General features: G+C 34.3%; 2 protein-coding genes across 2 annotated transcripts in view; one reads left to right on the forward strand and one right to left on the reverse strand.

The window, feature by feature from the left end:
• The window catches only part of LOC106138307 (serine/threonine-protein kinase S6KL), a 64,331-nt gene that overhangs the window by 22,857 nt on the left and 23,299 nt on the right, over nucleotides 1-18,175 (forward strand). The window lies entirely within an intron of this gene.
• Nucleotides 344-16,723, reverse strand: LOC106138308 (neurofilament heavy polypeptide). The gene is made up of 2 exons (XM_013339428.2): nucleotides 16,591-16,723; nucleotides 344-1,800 (listed from the first exon to the last, which is right to left on the reverse strand). The coding sequence occupies exon 2, from the start codon at nucleotides 1,797-1,799 to the stop codon at nucleotides 618-620; it is 1,182 nt and encodes a 393-aa protein (XP_013194882.2). The 5' UTR covers nucleotide 1,800; nucleotides 16,591-16,723; the 3' UTR covers nucleotides 344-617.

Consider the following 18,175-nt stretch of genomic DNA (forward strand, 5'->3'; position numbering starts at 1 on the left):
GTTTTCCTTTGCAACCATCGCCTCGAGAAAAGCTTGTTCCCAATAACTTCGTTATCTACAATTTAAATCTTTATTCACATACTTTGTGCAGTTGTTTTTACTTTGTATGTGTAAGAACACACTCGTAGATTGAAACCTACGCCTCATGCTAGTAGTTGGATTCTGTTTGTGATTGGTGTTGCACTGAAGGATGGAAATACATACTAGCTTTTGAACAAAGGCTTACTCTTGTAAATTATTAATTACGGGAGTTCTATTAAAGCCAAATTTTCTGACCAAGCTCTCTACTTAAAAGATTTTCAAAGAAACTTTATTTTATACGGAAGCTAGTAATGAAAACAAATTTTTAAAAAACATATTTTATTACTTATAGCATATACCTAACGGAAATTCGATAATTTACTTTGAGAAATAATAATTACAACGCAGGTAATTTTCGATTCGCTATCTGTTAAGTCTCTAGGTATTCTAGGGAACCGGGAAGACGCCCTGGCGACTCCCATCGCACACTCACGAAGAATCACATACACTAGAAGGCGCGGGCGGAATGCGCGCGGCGGGCGCGTGTCGAGGACCATCGACACAGGCCCGCCGCTCCGCGCCCCAGTCTTACATATCTAAGACTTAGGAGCAGGCTCGCTATCCTTCTTGTCCGTAGACTCTGAACTCTCCGAAGAGTTACTCTCGTCACTGCTCTCCTCTGAACTTTCTTTGGATTCACGGGGCTTATCTTTGTCTTCGGGCTTCGCCTCGGGCTTAGGCGCGTCCGCCTGTACTGCTGACTCTTTGGCAGGAGCGTCCTTTGCAGGCTCCTCTACTTTGGCGGCGACCTCGCTGGCCTTAGCCTCTGGCTTGTCACTGGGAACAGCGGCGGATTTTTCACTGGGAACTGGATCACTAAGTTGAGTCTCCTTTGATGGCTCGTCTGATTTAACTTCTGGCTTTGCAGCGTCTTTAGGTGCATCGGATTTTTCCTTCTTTTCAACTTCCTTATTTTCGGATTCTTTCTTTTCTGCTTCCTTCTTAGGCTCCTCTGCTTTGGGTTTGTCATCGACTGTGTCACGAATAACTCGCAGGCTGTCAGCGTCTACTGCAGCGTCGGCGGACTTTGGTTGTGCAGGTGCTTCTGGTACTACGGGAGACTCTGCAGGTTTATCTGTCTTAACCTCGGCTTTCTTTTCTTTTTCGGGCTGGCTAGGTGCTGGGATTTCTTCTTTCTTTTCTGAAGAAACAGCAACAGGGTCCACACTTTTTGCGACAGGCAAATCTATTTTCTTTTCTGGTGTTGGAATGATAGAAGCGGGATCCATAACTTCATCAGCAATGGCAGCGTTTGAATTTGCCGCACTTACAACATCAATATTTTCAGGTTTAGGTTCCGCGTCTTTCTTTACTTCTTTGACCACAGCAGGAGTCTCATCAGCTGATTTCTTTTCAGGTTCTTCTCGTTTTTCTTCAGGCTTAGGTTTTTCAGCTTCGGCTTCGGGTTTAACATCAGCAACTGCAGATTTGCCTTCTGGAGCTTTTTCGGCTGGTTTCTCGGGGACAATATCTAATTTTGGCTCTTCTTTCTTTGGTTCTACTACAGCACTCTTTGCTGGAGCCTCTGGTTCTTTTGGTTCATCTTTCTTCACTTCTGTTTCCTTTTTCGATTCTTCTACAGCAGGTGCTGCAGCTTTAACTTGCGCATCATCGACTTTAGGATCAGCAACTACTGCGGGGGCCTTTGGGCTTTCTTCAGCCACAGGCATTGCCAAACTCACAGCAGCAAATGCCAGGCATAATAATAGGACCTTCATCCTGTAAAGAAAGAAAAATTCGCAATTAGTGGTTAGTCGAAATAATAGTTGCGAAAATTATTGTGGATCTCGATGCACGTTTACAAGTCGTGAGTATGGTAAGGCCAATGTTACGCGCCGACCGGCTTTAACGTTTCACAGCAATTTTCCAATTAAGACTGAATCATCTAAGGGTCTGATGCATTGTGTCGGGGCATAAGTACCTAGGCACTATTCGATATAAATTGTTGGTAAATAGGATGTAAACTATTTGTGAAAGTGGGTTATATAAAATAGCTTTCTATCGAGAACGTTCATGGCGATCTTATCTTCATTCATGTATGTATCCATGTGCGCATTTATGTTCTCATGTTGCTGACGGGATGTAATTTGTATTTTTTCCTGGCAGTCAACTATCTCATCTATTTTACATTTATTAGCAAGGTCCAATACCTTGCACAAGGTCTATTTATAGAATAGACTAGGTGGGACATTAAGTCTATATCCCAGGTCCTGTTGGAATGCGGTCTGGCGCCGATCCGCTAATAGACACTGCCTTCGGCGTTGGTAATGATCTTAAAATAACCTTCTGTACATCGTCGTAATTACGTGTTATAAACATTAATGGATCGTGATTTCTTGAGCTAGTACACTGAAAGTGGTTGTAACGATGTAATCACCTTATTAGTTTGATTTAAAGCCTATTTCTGTTTACATCGTTATTTTCTTCACTATAATTGCGAATCTTTGGAGTACCCATACTCATGCTGCACGAACAAATTACCTATATGTAGGATGCACCCTAAACAATTTTTTTAATCGTGAATATGAAATTCATTACGGCACTGCGTTACTGTATAATTTTACTTTTGCAGTTTAAGCATGTACGAGAATTGTTTTTATCCACTTACGTGAGACTTATCAGATCAAGGGCCGATTTATCTTATTTATGCAGGTGATTGTAAACTTAGTTAATTTTGCAAATCTAGTTATGAATTCGTTTACGATAGACTGGACTTCCTACCGCGTGCAACAGGATGCGAACTGCGTCAGTCATATAGATGATCCGGACACTGACTACGTTACTGAATATCAATTCGCTCATTGAATTCAATCAACGACTCAAATGCAATAAGCCTCTTTATGAATCACTCTCACGCGTCTTGTTTATAAATTCTTAATTCTCTCGCGTTTCTTGTTTATATAATTTTGGTAGTACCCAATGAGATTATTTTGTTATCTTCTTGTTATAAAACACTATTGAAATTGGTTTCAATTTTGTTTGTATCAATTTAAACGAAATTATAATATTGTCTTCCGAATTGTGAATGATTGATGACCATTCAAGGTTTTATTCTCATGGCTTTAAAGAAAAACGAACAATTATTCAATAGGCCGGTACTTAATGATTTGATTGCATTTCGAGACAAGGTCTAAAATATAATATGCACCTAACAGAATAAACTATTTTGCAATAAGAAATAACTATTGTCATGCCAGTGAATTTGCATCAAACTGCCAATCGAGTTTATATGTAATAATAAACATACAAAAGGGTATACAGACTATTTATTAGAGCACTGAACTCACATCAGGTCAAGCGCATCCCATCTGTAATATTCTTTAGAAAAACTCGGTGCCTCGAAGCGGGGTTTTTATCATCCGTAATAGGATGTTTCAGTTCAGCTTTATTTTTATGCTGTCGAGACTCGGCTTGTAATATAATGGGCAATGGGAGCCGGTTTCGTAACCTGCGGTCTTCGTAACCCGTTGTTACGTCCTGTCCTTACTTCATATTATCGGTCGGCTTTTGTTTTTCATTTATTTCAGCCCTTTTGTGACGCGCGGCAATATATTAAACTTCAGATGCAGCCTTTTCTGTGTCTTGGTGTATTATTTTCGATTTCATGATAAGGGCTGATTTTTATAAAATACCAGATTCAGGAATGATGCACCTTTTTCAATTACTCTCTCATCTGCGTGTTCCCGATTACACCCTCCACAGAAGTATTTCGGGGCATCTTTTTCAGTTACTTTTCTTGTTTAAGTAAATAATGATGCATATACTTTTTTCTCTTAGTCGTGCAATCTTGGCTGAATGATCGCGATTATGGGTCATTGCTCTTGCGATGGACCTGCATTTAATTTATAAATAATGCAGGTATTAAAGGCGCACGTAACTTACCTTTATTTTATCTTGGACGTTTCGAATCATGTTACAATGATCCGTGGTCACCGAGCGAGTGGTAATAATACCTGTATTATTTCTAAATGCAACGCGAAAGCCTAAATTCATATAGTTTGTTGTTGCCAAGCTATTTAAACTACAAATAAGTTAATAAGTCAGTGATTTACGAAGATTTTCATGTCGTTGGCGGTGTAAAATAAGTTAAATCTTGTACTTATGTTAGTTTTCTAGACAACCTATGTTAATTTTAATGTTCTACACCATCTTTATATAAATGGTCAATGTTTTAGTATGTCAGAAATCGAAAGTTCGATCGAAAAAAAAAGAAGTTAAGCTTTGCAAACTGGTTCCTTCCATTACTGAATCTTTGGGTCGTTGCCTTGCAACCAATTAACTTTTTGGCAGCAATTTTAAATTTTAATTCAATATTTATGAGCAATGCGTTTCTGTGGTCCAGCCTTAGTTTTTAAGCAACATTATTCTTAAATGTTTTTTATTTTGTTGTTAGATTTATTGCGTACGTTCTTGTTACTTGGCTTGTTTATCGTGATTTTGTAAAAGTTATAGGGATATGACACTGTTGATCTCAAGGTGTAAATCTTATCATTTGGCCTTTAAGTTTATAACCGTTTATGAAAAAATCGTGACTTTTACCAGACAGAATCTATATATACTTTAATATTATTATTAACTTTTTTATCAAAACATAATTTTGTCTTTTTTAGAGTGTGTCGATCAATCAATCCTTTACACCTTGGTTTTCGAGTAACTAATCTAAGCAAAAACTTATTGGCCTTTCGGCAACGCGGTCTGCTTTTGGTCTAGGTATTTGTATTAAAATTTAAACTATGCTCATGTCGTTCATTTGTTAAATATTCTCTTATATTTGGCGGCTAATTAAAACCGTCGAGATAACAGTTACAATCTTAAGGATCGATCATAATTCTTTTGACCTGACCCAAATTTAGCAATATAACCAAGTATTAGCTAAATTGAAACAGCGTTATCAAGTTGTTTTTCGTTTTGACCATTAGCTACCTCATTTACGCGATTGTTCTCCAGCTATTTTCTGGAAGGATATCCTCGCGGAGGGCAAGGATTGTATCTTCCCACACTGGGGGCAATCTTCCAATTGAACCAGCGCATGCCTGATTGCGTCAATGAAAAAATTTGCCGGCAACCGACCCTCCTTCATAGTCAACACTTTGTATGCATTCTTACACAATTTTATTGAATTGTATTTGGAAAGTGTGATTGATATCACTATAATTAGAACAGTTTTGATTGTTTGTATTGTTGCGTTTACCTCTCACAGGGTAAACGGCTTCAGGTGTTGGGTTTTGGCTTTTTGTGAGTTTGTTGATAGCAAATATCGATTGTGATTGTGAGTTCGTCCATCGCTTGTTTATCTCATTTTATTAACTCCTCCCCTGTTGCTTTCTTTAACTTCTTCAGTTAGATATTTTCCAGTAATAATTTCAAACCTTTTTGCTCTTTACAATAAATTTCATAATTTTATCAAAGCTTTCACGTATTGTTACGAAACATTATTTCATTATTAAATCAGTACAATATTGTACTTTTATTGATGTCAATTTCTAAATCGGTCTAACGTCAGGACCTTGTCAATCGGTGGTCTATCTATTATTGTCAGCATATTGCAACATGGTTCAATCACAAAAATCTGTGTTACGGTCGGCCGAACGTTTTTACGAAACACACATAATTTCTCGTGTGTGTCCGCCCTACTCGAGCGTGACGGCATAAAATATTGAACGTAAAGAAGTTATATTTTTGAGAATCAATAAATCAGGCAGGTAGGCTTCTTAAAAGAGACTACATCTTCCTACTTGACTATTCCTGCTGTGTTTGGTTCATCCACATTTCGTAGCCAAAAGCTAAAGCTAGTTTGTACCAAGTAATTGTTGTACTAGGGACTAGGATACTCCGAACTCCTCTCCCGAGAGGTGAGGATGCGGAAAGGAAAGATTGTTGTATTACGATACGGTAGATATACTTACCTCTATAATTTCTTTGTTTTGTAAAATTGAAGATCACTATCATTTTCAATATTGAATACTTGTTTGGTTACTATTCATTAGTTCTGTTGAGTTTACGCTGCGCTGGTGAGGTTAAATTTTATAGGAAAGAGGTAAAATGTCCGGCTATGCCAAAAGAAAGGGCCGGGTCGGAAACCTGCGGTTGAAGTAATATACCGTGATCTATCATTGAAAAAGTATAATGTATTTAAAACTGAGAACGCCGAAGGCAGTGACGTTTATCCTTTTAACTGACTTTAAGGAGGTGATCTTTTCATTTCCTTCATCATTTAATTATTCGGCAATGCTTGTTATCCATGATTCGATCCACAAAACAAAAGTTGACAAGTCGCCCGCAGGCCAGATTTTTTGATTGACGAAATGTCCCTCAGAAAATGAAGTACTTATATCATTTCTCGTACTTTACCTATAAAGGGATAGGCAGATACTATGGATTTGCATTTGCTTTGCTACGGAATTTAAGAATGTCCTAGCTTCTTTGTTAGACGTTCATCATTAGCTTTGTAAATATAATCAAAAATTTGTTATTTAGTAAAATATGAATGAATTGACATAATTTGCTATTCCGATGTTAATTTATTCAAACACAATGTAAATTATTGCATATTTTAGTAATATTGTGAACTAATTGGTACAAACGTCAAAATAATATAGTTTTGCGTTTGTAAATTAGCTCCTTCTGTTTATTGAGAATTATAAAAAAAAAAATTCAGCATGTAAGTTTGATTTACATGCTGTCCTTAGCGGACCTTGAGCTTCAAAGGCAACGGCTATGACGGCACCCTCCTTAGAGGAGCCCAGAGTCTGCGTATAAAAGAGTATTTGCACGAAGTTCACAATGATTATAGGTAGATTTTTTTATCAACTATATGACTCGAAGGAGGTTCTATCCGTAAGTATACTTTTTTTTTATTTTAATTAACATGTCGTGGTTGAGAAGATAATTCCCACGTTCTAACAACGAAACGTTACAAGGACCTTTTGTAATGCTCATGCGCATCATAATATTAATACGTAAGTACAGCATTACATTTATCTAAATCATTAACTTGCTTATATGTATGTACTAGAGGCCGCCCGCGACTTCGTCCGCATGGAAACCCTATCAATCCCGCGGGAACTCTGGGATAAAAAGTAGCCTATGTGTTATTCTGGGTCTTCAGCTACCTACATACCAAATTTCATGGTAATCGGTTCAGTAGTTTTTGCGTGAAAGAGTAACAAACATCCATACATCCATACAAACTTTCGCATTTATAATAGTAGTAGGAAGTAGGATATTCATCATCTACCTATTTATCTAGAGAAAATTAACTCACTAACATTGCAAATGAACAAAAAAAAGAAACAAAAAAACACCATGATCCCATACATGTCGTTAAAGGCGACTAAGGGATAGGACACATTTTGAATCTCAATTCTATAATTCAGCCAAATAGCTGAATGTGGCCTATAAGTCCTTTCAAGACTGTTGGCTCTGTCTACCCCGCAATGGTTACAGACGTGATTACATGTATGGGTGTATGTTATTTTAGTTGACCTCGATAGTCGAAAGATGTCTCTGCCTACTTTTATACTATAATGTAATGAATTATTTATCTTAGAAGTTAAGAACGCGTGCTGCGTTTCTTAGTGTCGCTCTATGTAGAAAATGGATACCTTAAAAAAGTTATGTTATTCTGTTAGTTATAAACACAGTTTTGACCTTCTCTTTAGTGCATTATTTCTGTGAGGATCTTATTTAAAATAAAAACAAAATACATACATCTGTGCTTCTGCTTGCTTGGAAGCACAAAACATAAGAAACACTGTACATTTACTTGAAACCCAATGGTTTTTCCCATTATTGTATACAAATTTATTTAAAACAACGAGTTTTGTGATTGAAATAATGAGATGTATGAGTCATATTGTGTTTTATTTGTAGGTTTATTTTAAACGGACTAGTGTTGATAATATTGACCGATGAATCCCTATCTTCGGGTTATATTCTTCACATACATCCGTTTAGTAGTTTTCGCGTGGTAGATTAACAAACACACACACGTCTTGTATTTCACATATGAACAATATAATCAAATATCGAAACTAAATATAAACGATAGTTCGTATAAATCCGATAAATTAAACAATGGTGCGATAATAAGTCATTTCAACATACCTACTTTTATTGTACAGGTATTGCTAACTTTAAGTAAATGAGCTGGTATAGAATAGTACTAAAATAACATATGTTTGGTTTTAAAGTAAGTACATACATACATATAATCAATCACGTCTATATCCATTGCGGGGTAGACAGAGCCAACCAGTTGAAGGTAAGTTAGTACCTATTTATTTTTATGTTTGTGACATGATACTTAATATTGTAATTGTATTTTCTCTTAAATATATTGCAGGCAAATGTTTAGTCGACAGATTTTCAAAGTATAGCTATTCACAAAATCTTCTTCGGCAACTCAGCGAAATAAAGTTACGAAAACATTAGCTTTAAGAACTTTTGTATTCAAAAAAATGTTGTAGGTACTATCGCATTTTTAAGGGTTAAATCGGAGAAATTTTTTCTCTGGCATTGGTTTCGAGAATAACCATATATCTATTTGGTATGTCAGGCGTTCAGTGGTTTGTGACCTTTACACATATAATGTAGAATAACCAGTGTTCTTCGAGTAATATGGTAGGTTCTGTGGTCACACTATAACCATATTCTTTCCGCCATCCCGGATTCCTATGCCATCAAACCATTTCAAAATTCCCAAACTAGTTTGGCTTTCTCCGTTAGAATCCAACGTTTCTTAATAAAATTAATTTACATTTCTTGCGCCATTACTATCGTTTATTACTATATATTGGACGTTGTGGATATCCGATGTTCGTAAGTAGTCATTTATATGGAAAATACTAAGCCCTTATAGACATAATGTATCTAGAAAGAATGCTGTACGAAAATAATTCGTTTTTTTATTGAAATTTGTTGCGCTGAAACATGTTAAGTAACAATGCCGAGGTGTGATTCAATTCCCGTCAAATCAAAAAGTAATAATATTTTATCTGTGATCAAACACTTCACGTTAATTATATTTACCTGAGTAACCTCTTTGTACAGTCATGTTTTTATAATATTTCTTACAAAAACTGTTCTAGATTTTTCCTAGGTTACCCACTTTCTATTAAACAGTTTTCAGCGTAAGTCGTAATCTTTTCGTCAATATTGGGGCGTGAGTTATTTTTCTTGCGTCTTTCTTGTTTTTATCCGTATCCAATAGCTGTTTTACTGTAAAGTTTCAAGCATTTCAGCTTTTTAGTTTTTGCTTCATATTAATTATAATTTTGAAGTAACCCTCCTTGTAAAGGGCACTTTTGTTTGGGTACTCTCTTAGTAAAATGTAGTTATTATTTTGTCGTATGTGTCGTTAAGAGAGGAGACTGATTCTGTTTGCCGTTAGTCATTTTAAATTGCGCGCCAATATTTTTTTTTTTCAAAACAATAAGGTTTTTTTGTGGCAACTGCCACGATCTTCATGCACTTTTTTTAGACAACTAGTTGAAAAAAAAATGATTAGGGCTCATAACTACAGTTAATCATTGTCAGCTCAGAGCTGTATGCTCTTGCATTTATGTCGAAACCCGTTATTCGTGTTGTGGGTCGGTTGTGCAACGTCCGACCCACGATTCACTGTCGACACGTTGGGATTGGGACCACAATCGACCCTATTGTGCGCCTTCGATTCTGCGTGTGTCCAACTGTCGGGCCTATCGATCAATCATTAATCGATTTCGAATCGCCATTTATAGAGGTTTATTTAAGAGTATTCGATCGTGAAGTCATTTGTGTTCGTAGCTTCGTCTTGTGCAGTCGCAATAATTATGAAGCAGTTTCATGTTATCTTTATGACGCAGTCATTATCATAAAGAGCTTATGCTTTTTATGATCAAACCTCTTTCCCGGAAGGGTCGGCAAAGTCTGCATATTAATATTTAAAGTCATACAAACTAATTTTAATGGTCCCATTTAGGTTCAAAGGCTAATTTTATTTGCCTACTTAGAAGCACTTCTACACTTTATACAGCTCAAAAATATTAAGTAAGTCTTTATTATAGACATTATCGCCTATCATAAGTATAATGTAGGTTCCTCGGTAGGGTTACGACACTATTGCAGCCATAAATCATTAATTTACTTATATTCACGATAAATATTATTATGGCTCTGCTGTGTAATATTCTGCATGATAATTGTACTGGTGAAAGGTCAATCAAAAGTACCCTAAACCGAAAAGCTTCCATTGATAGGTAGTATTAGTAGTTTCTACCAACCCGGAACCATTACTACTAACTACCAGGGCTAAGGTCGTGGTTCGTGCGGAACAAAAAAAAATATCTTAACATATTCAACACTAACTAGGTGAAATTAAAACAAGAAACGATCGAATAGAAAGACCCCGAAGAGAAGGCAATAATATAGTGCACTCCCTTCAAATTCCTTTATGATAGGTACAAAGTTAATAAAGTTCTAATAATCATTATACTTATTTGCCTACCCTGAGTAAAAGTAATGACGTCGACAAGTTTATTTTATTTAAAAATGGCCCACAAAAATGGGTGTAATTCCCATTCTATGAATGGAACAAATTAAAGAATCAATAAATAAATTTCTATAAATTTATTATGTTTTATAATTCTGTCGTAAGCATTACAGACTCTACAGAGAAGTTAGGAAATAAGTACCGACATTTAAAGGATGTATTCGATTTATATTAATTACAATCGACATTCCAAAGGAGATAAGCAAATTTCGTATTTGTCATTATCAAGCAACTTGCAACATACAGATGTACAGGTATGTTTTGAAATCTAGACAGTATACCGATGATTTCCCAAAATACTAGGTAGGTACTCTTATCTCTGATAGATAAATATAGCCTTAGATTGTGAGACGTAGAACCTTTATCAATTCGTGGGCATGTATGTGTTTGTGATTGCACCTGATATTAGTTACTCCAATTTCTATGGCCTATTCAAAAATAATCCTGGGCCTTTTTTGTTCGGCTTATCCATATCTATGTATATATCTATATAAGAGAAAAAAGAAAGCCGGATTTTCTGTATTTTCCTGAATAAAAATCCATTAAAAATTTATTACAGGCGTTTGTAAATTACTGGGATTATCGAAATATTTATTAGATTCGTTTTACCGAAAAAGAAATTTGCCTAAAGGTACTCTTAGTCTGTGTAAACTACTTAAAGCTCTGTTGAGCCCGTTTAGGGATTAAGGCGTAATCTTATTAAAATGCGAGGTTCTCATAATTTACACAAAGGCAAATTAATTGTAAAAAAATAGTCATATCAATGGCTTCCTCAGTGTCGAAGCACCTCCAGTGCCGGGTCAATGCCAGCGGACGCACACACAGACTAACGGCACAACCCGTCTTCGTTTATATGTCAACAAATATATTTGATGTTGATTGTAGGTTTCCGATTCTTGTCGGCAAATATTTGAAATGATAGTTGGCTTTGTGACTCAATAATAATTTAAATATGCGAACTGTATGTTTTTTTTTTTAGTTTTCTATTGATACTAGTCTACATAAGAGGGAAATTAATTGTCAGTTTCTCCATTTATGTATTTGTTAAAAGATGTGTTAAAAATTTTTGCATTTTCTTTGATTTTCATCGGAATAAGTTTTCTTTGGCTCAAAAGAAATTTGAATAATTAACCATATTTCTTTTGAGCCTTGAATTATACTTTTATTTTCATCTTATGTAAACAATTCTCAGCAACAGCGAGCCAGGATTATTTACATATAGGTATGCCTCTTCTGATTGATATTCCAACCAACTCATAAATCCCAGATTTGAGTGGTCATTTACATTCGTTACATTGACATGGTCCATGACCTTGCTACTTCAAAATTACGTATTCGTCTTTACACTATTGTCGACTAAATATCCATGATCCGTGGCAATCGTTATCATTATGTTGGTTAATTGACGCGGCAAGTCACCTTGGATGAGGTTTGTTGGCTCGTTTCAAGCTTTTTTTGCGGCCTGACAGTGATTTTTATAGACTAAAAGTTGTTTGTCTGTCAGAAATGTCGAGGAAACAAGACAAATGCTAGGTTTATTTGTTTGGCTAATAATCTTTGTATGGTGGATTGTTCGTGATTATCAGTCTTTTTTTTTATTTTAGTAAATATAAAAATAAATTCATAACGTGTGAGTTTTTTTTTTGGTAAACTTTAATTGATTCTTGAATTGGGAGAATTTAAATTTAATTATATGCTAGGGGTACATCACAGCACAGCTTAATAATGTCTACAGAAAAAATCTTTGCAAAAATACTATTAATCAAGGTATTCTACTTACAAAACAATTCACCAGTAATATTTCTACTCTACGTTGGTTAGTGCTATGAATAATTCTACATGTAGGTATAGGGCGACGAGCAAAGATTGATATAGTGATATATATGTTCTTAATTTCAATAAATTTTCGATTTATATTCACCTTAACATCTTGGTTTACGGTTGTCACGTGTATCGAAAATGTTTTGCGTTATAATTTTGTGTACATACGTCATTAACGTCATTAAATACAGTAAAGGAATATGTGCGAATTGTAACCATATTTGGTTCATGCGCACGAGAGTAATAAACCTATGTGTTAATAAATCAAATTGTTTTTTTTTCCAAATACATTATCTTTTAATTAAATTTTCTTTTATAACATTATTATTTGGGATCTTTTGGCCCAGTCTGCCTAATCGAAAACATGGAGACAAATTAGATGATTTTTATATGTTTTATTTTCTGTCATATCATTGAGTTTTTCTTTATCACGGCCGGGTTTACAATTCAATGGATTTACATTTTTTTTATCGCAGTTTAGTTTCGCTTCATTCACCCATCGGGGTCATACGCTAGACCTAGGTACTTTGTTAAAAATATTTTTTATACCCATTTTTAGGGTTCAGTTTGACGTTTCGTCGTTTCGACGTGAAGGATTGAGATTGAAATACATTCACTATACTGGTATGCTAGCCTTATTACAAAGAAAAATTCTAGCCCAACTTAAAAAAAAGAAGATGCCTATCTAGTTTATAAGACTTTCTTCTCGATTGACTTACTATTGCAAAGTTAAAATATATCGCTTTTTCTGAATGACAATTCCATCATCAAGCCATTAGCTAAACGTGGCCTTCAAGTCTTGTCACTATATCTTACATAAACACGTAAAGTGATTATTATTAAGCTTTCCAAAAATATCAAATAAAAATTTTCATTTGCGGGAATCTCTATTAAAGCACCGTGCACACTAACTAAATGTCCCATTTCAAATAACCGCATGCTACAGAATATTACATGCGAAAGTTTGTAAGGATGTGTCAGTCTGTGTTAAGCACTTTTGACGCAAAAACTACTAAACAGATATTCATGAAAATTTGCAGTAATATAGCATAGAAATTGGAATAACACAAGTTAAAATTTAAAGATATATAAGGCGGACAAAGTCTCTGGCACCAGCTAATATTTTCATACAGTTTTGTATGAAATTGAAACTCGTGCACATATCAATTATATTACATTCAAATTCCATTGTAACAGTATTGTTCATACATCCATTTGTAAATTGATTGAACACGGGTTAGTTTCGCTTGATGCTTTCGTTATTCTTTTAAGAAGAATAGAATAAATTGAATATTCCTCATGGATTGTTAAGTGATAATTAGGAAAACGATACGCCATTGTCCTGAAAATTTAAGCGGCAATTGACTTTACTCGTACGTGATTCAGTTTAGAAAGATGGGTATAAAATTTATTTGTTCAAAAATAGCACACACCTTTACAATATAATGATAACTAGTAAAGTAAATAACTGCATGGGGACTTGCCGTGTGTGATGTAGTATTTAAAAAAAATATTGCCTTTAGGAAAAAGAAACAAATTATTTTGTAGCACTCATAGAAATCAGTATTATAAGTAGCACTAGTATTTTTACGCGGTGGATGCAATCGACCACGAAGAAGCTAAAAATATTGTATTGCCAGAAATAAACTTGAAGATTTTTTGTGGGAACTGTGAAGTCGATACAATAGTGGAATTAAATTATAAGAGGAAGATCTTATTTTATAAATATAGGTACTTGTATCAAATAGATGACGAAAAAGTTAGGCAATATGATATTCTATAGCCGATATAAAGTTAGCAAATGGCAACATCCAATGGGGGGTAGACAGAGCCAGTCAGACAGACAGTCCTGAAAAATAGCATTGAGATTTAAATAGTGACAGGTGGCTAGCCCATTGCCTAAAAGAAGAATCCCAAGTTTATATGCATATCCCTTAAGCGCCTTTTACGACTTTGACGTAGTAAATAATGAATAAGTAATACCTATTGTACAACGTTATTGTCATAAATTAGGTTGAATAAATGCAATTTTATTTCGCATTGTTTGTTGTGGGTAGTCCATAGTAATTTCAACCCATTGATTGAATAACTAGAACCGATAAGGTTCTAGTCATGTTAAATATTTATTTCGCAAATAATGTAAGTAATTATTTTGGCTCATTGTATTATCTATTGAATTACGGTAAGATTCTGTAGGTCTTTAATAGAAATAAAGATTTCTCAAAAAAAATTTTTGTTGCAACTTCAGGACTTGTAGCTTGTAGGTATCCAATTTATAATACAAAGTATTTTTTTTGTGAACTTGGTAAAATTATCCCTGCGTATCCAGGGACATACGAAATAAAAAAGAACCTTTAAAGTAAAGTAATTGTTCAATTTTCTTCAGTTACATAGGCAAAAATTGTGCGATCTAACATGCAAATCTTCTTATGTCAATGCACTTTAAATTTATCAAATAGAACCTTGTGCGTTATTAAAATTTAATATCTATTGCATTTTTTTTTAATATTCATTAGAATATTAAGAAATTTTCTATGCATTCTTGGCCAAGGACCCAAAATTTATTTTGGTTTTCATATCGTTGTTTTATTAAGCTCATTAGTAAGTTTAAGATAAATTTTAGCGACGAGTCTGCTTCTGTATAATTTTGCCTATTTGTTACACACTATGCCTTTATATTTTTCTTCTTTAAGAAAATTTTAAAATGAATGAAACTTACTCCAAACCTTGAGTATATATTTTTATCACGCACGCAAATGTTAACCCAAAACCGTAATGTTAGATAATGCAGCTTTAATTTCATCTATTGTACCACACATATTGTATTTTGTACAAAGTATAAATAAATAAACCAATGACTTTTCATTCGCGATTTTCTAACGTATTATTAGTAAACATATCAAGAGCCAACGATGCGTATATTTCAGTCTTGTTGACTCTCCCGACTCCAATGAACCGTGCGTTTCATGCTCTTTCAACCGAAAACTCCCATAATCTTGTTACATTGTCACCTAGTCTTGTGCTAATTAGTTTAAAATTTAAGGTTTACCTACTTATATAAATACACTATATAAAATCCCCTGTCGCATTCGTCTGTTGGCTCGTATTTTTTTAAATAAACGGCATTCAATGACGCTTGGGTTTATTTAGACTAATCTGTCAACTTGCCCCGACCCTGCATACGTCTTTTGCTTCATCTACATTCTACCAATCTTCTCGTGCAAGCTCGTCAAACGTAATTTTTATCTTACCTTTACAATGTTACTTAACAAGTTTAAATTATTTTAAACTTGTTAAGGATTTAATTCATTCATATTTTATAACCCTAAAGTTTCGAATTAATCGATAGTTTTTTAGCTGTAAGCAGTTTTGGCAAGTATAAGTTATTTTCTTTTCATTTTTATTTGCACACCTGCATCCGGCAAAGCATGTAGGACAGCAAATAAAAATCTTTGTCTTTGTCTGAATTTATTGTCGTCGCTTTATTACTTATAGGCACAGAATTCTTTTGACACGGTTTAAATAAGGAGGGCACAAATTAAGTAAATATAAATATGTAAGGTGAAGGTATATTCAGAAGAAAGTACTGAATTGATTTTCGCAATATACATAATAACAAAACATCTAATTATTTGTATGGTTTTAATAAGTTTAATTGTAGATTGATTGGGTTTGGCTTTATTAATTAAATCAAAACAATTAATCAATAGCTTGATTAACTTACCTAGTTGGCTATAAAACGTATAAATAAAAACTTGTACTTATTGGTTTTAGAATAGCATAAATTTCAAAAGGCCTTATTAAAAACAAAAATATTTGCATTGGGATCTCTTTTGAGATAGAAGTTTATTTCGGAATTCAACAGAACATCATTAATTTTAAATTCTTTTTGTACATATTTTTAAACTACTGTTAAGATCGTATAATTATGTTAGGATTATTCTCATTACGCGCTTTTCGCTGAACCAAAGAGAAATTTATTTAAAATAATTTTTTTTACTTCCGAGTCACCTGTATATTATTACTGGTATATGTTTAATGTGTTTTATCAGTTTATAGTATACCTAGTTACATCAAAAATATACTAATCGTTGTAGTGACGCATCATTGGATTATTTATTGAATATTTTTTTATTGTTCATAAATAAAATACTTACTTGAAAATTCAGGTCCTGTAGCGTTAGATCTTAAAGGCACTGACACAAGTGTAAAAAAATGCAAAATTATGATCAGTAGTGCGCACTTGCCGACTGCCTACGTTGTATTGGCCGTGTATTGTCAATCGCCACGTTTTTATACGCGGTGCAGACTATGCCCTGCGTATGACCATCTCGGTCTGGAGATGGCATCTTCTGTATCTTTTTGTGATAATTAAAAACAAATTTTCTTGTCTATGCTACAGGAGCAGCCGGTACTCGGGGCTGCTCGCGGAGTTTAGGAGGATAGCCATTATTGTATGCTTACAAAAAGTTTGTAAAAAGAACAGTTTGGTATTTATGATTATTTATTTTTAATTTTCCCTCGTCGAAGGTAATTATTTAATAACTTTTTTCTTATTCATATCTTCCCATAATATCATGTATGGGATGAGACTCATTGTGCATTTGTTTAAACAATATAAGTTTACATTCTTTCTTCTTTTCTTTTAGGCTTCTACAGAGAGACCGCAGACACATTTTAAACCACTAAACGGTTTTTGCTAAAATTTTGTATAATGATAAGATGACTCGCGTCAACTTGCCTACTTGCGAACTTACAAAGGAATTTAAAAATAAAACTTTCTTGTCTATGCTGCACTATTATGGCCATAAAACTGTTTCTGGAATTTGGGGATATTAGGTTAAATCATAGATTATTATAGCTTTTAAAAATAAAAGAAAAGTTTACCTATTAGAAGTTTCTCAGATTTAAAAGGTTTGCTTTAGATAAACGAAACAAAATATTTTGTTGCACTATTTAATTTTTTGTTTGTTTGTAAACTCTATATGGCACAAAAAGAAATGAATTCATGCGATTCTTGGAAAAAAGAAATATGTACACTGGCGGATTTATTCCAATCGAGGTTTCTTTACTTACTAGTATTTTTACACGCTGGATGCAATCGGGCGCAAACAAGATTGATCCAAAGAGCGTTGCAGTTGCAGGTATTTGGGGATATTAAGCGTTATCGGTAATCCATTTGTTTTTGAGCATTTGTGTAGCATTTGATTTTCGTAAAAAATGGTTGCCTGAACTATTCACCTTTTCGACTAGTATATTTCTTTCTTCTTTTCTGTACGTGGTATTTCTTTATTATTTATGGTGATTTATAGGCTCGTTGCTCAGGGCAGTGTCACGGTCACGGAGTCCAAAAAATAATAAATTGATGCAATTTTTTGTTAATTGTCAGTGTGTAAATTGTGTGTGATTAAATTCCGTCGGCGTGTATGGGACAATGCGTACTATTATTATCTATTAATATAGCAATCGATGATTGTGCTATTGTGAGGTAAGTCAATGTATGAAATTAGTTGACTAATGTTGTGATAGTATTTTATCCTGAAAATATAAATTTCGTCCTGCAATTGAAAAAATAAAAAGGGCTTGGATATGTGACCACATAGAAAATGTATTGGTTTCAATTGGTTTTATATTAGTTTTTGGGAAATTGGGGGTTTTCTAGGAAAACAACAAAAAAACGAGCCAATGACTAGTATTCCCGTGTCTCTATTCCCCTTTACTTACAGCTTAAGGATAGGCATC

This window comes from Amyelois transitella, chromosome 13 (assembly GCF_032362555.1).
Source record: "Amyelois transitella isolate CPQ chromosome 13, ilAmyTran1.1, whole genome shotgun sequence".
In the NCBI taxonomy this organism is placed as follows: Eukaryota; Metazoa; Arthropoda; class Insecta; order Lepidoptera; family Pyralidae; genus Amyelois; species Amyelois transitella.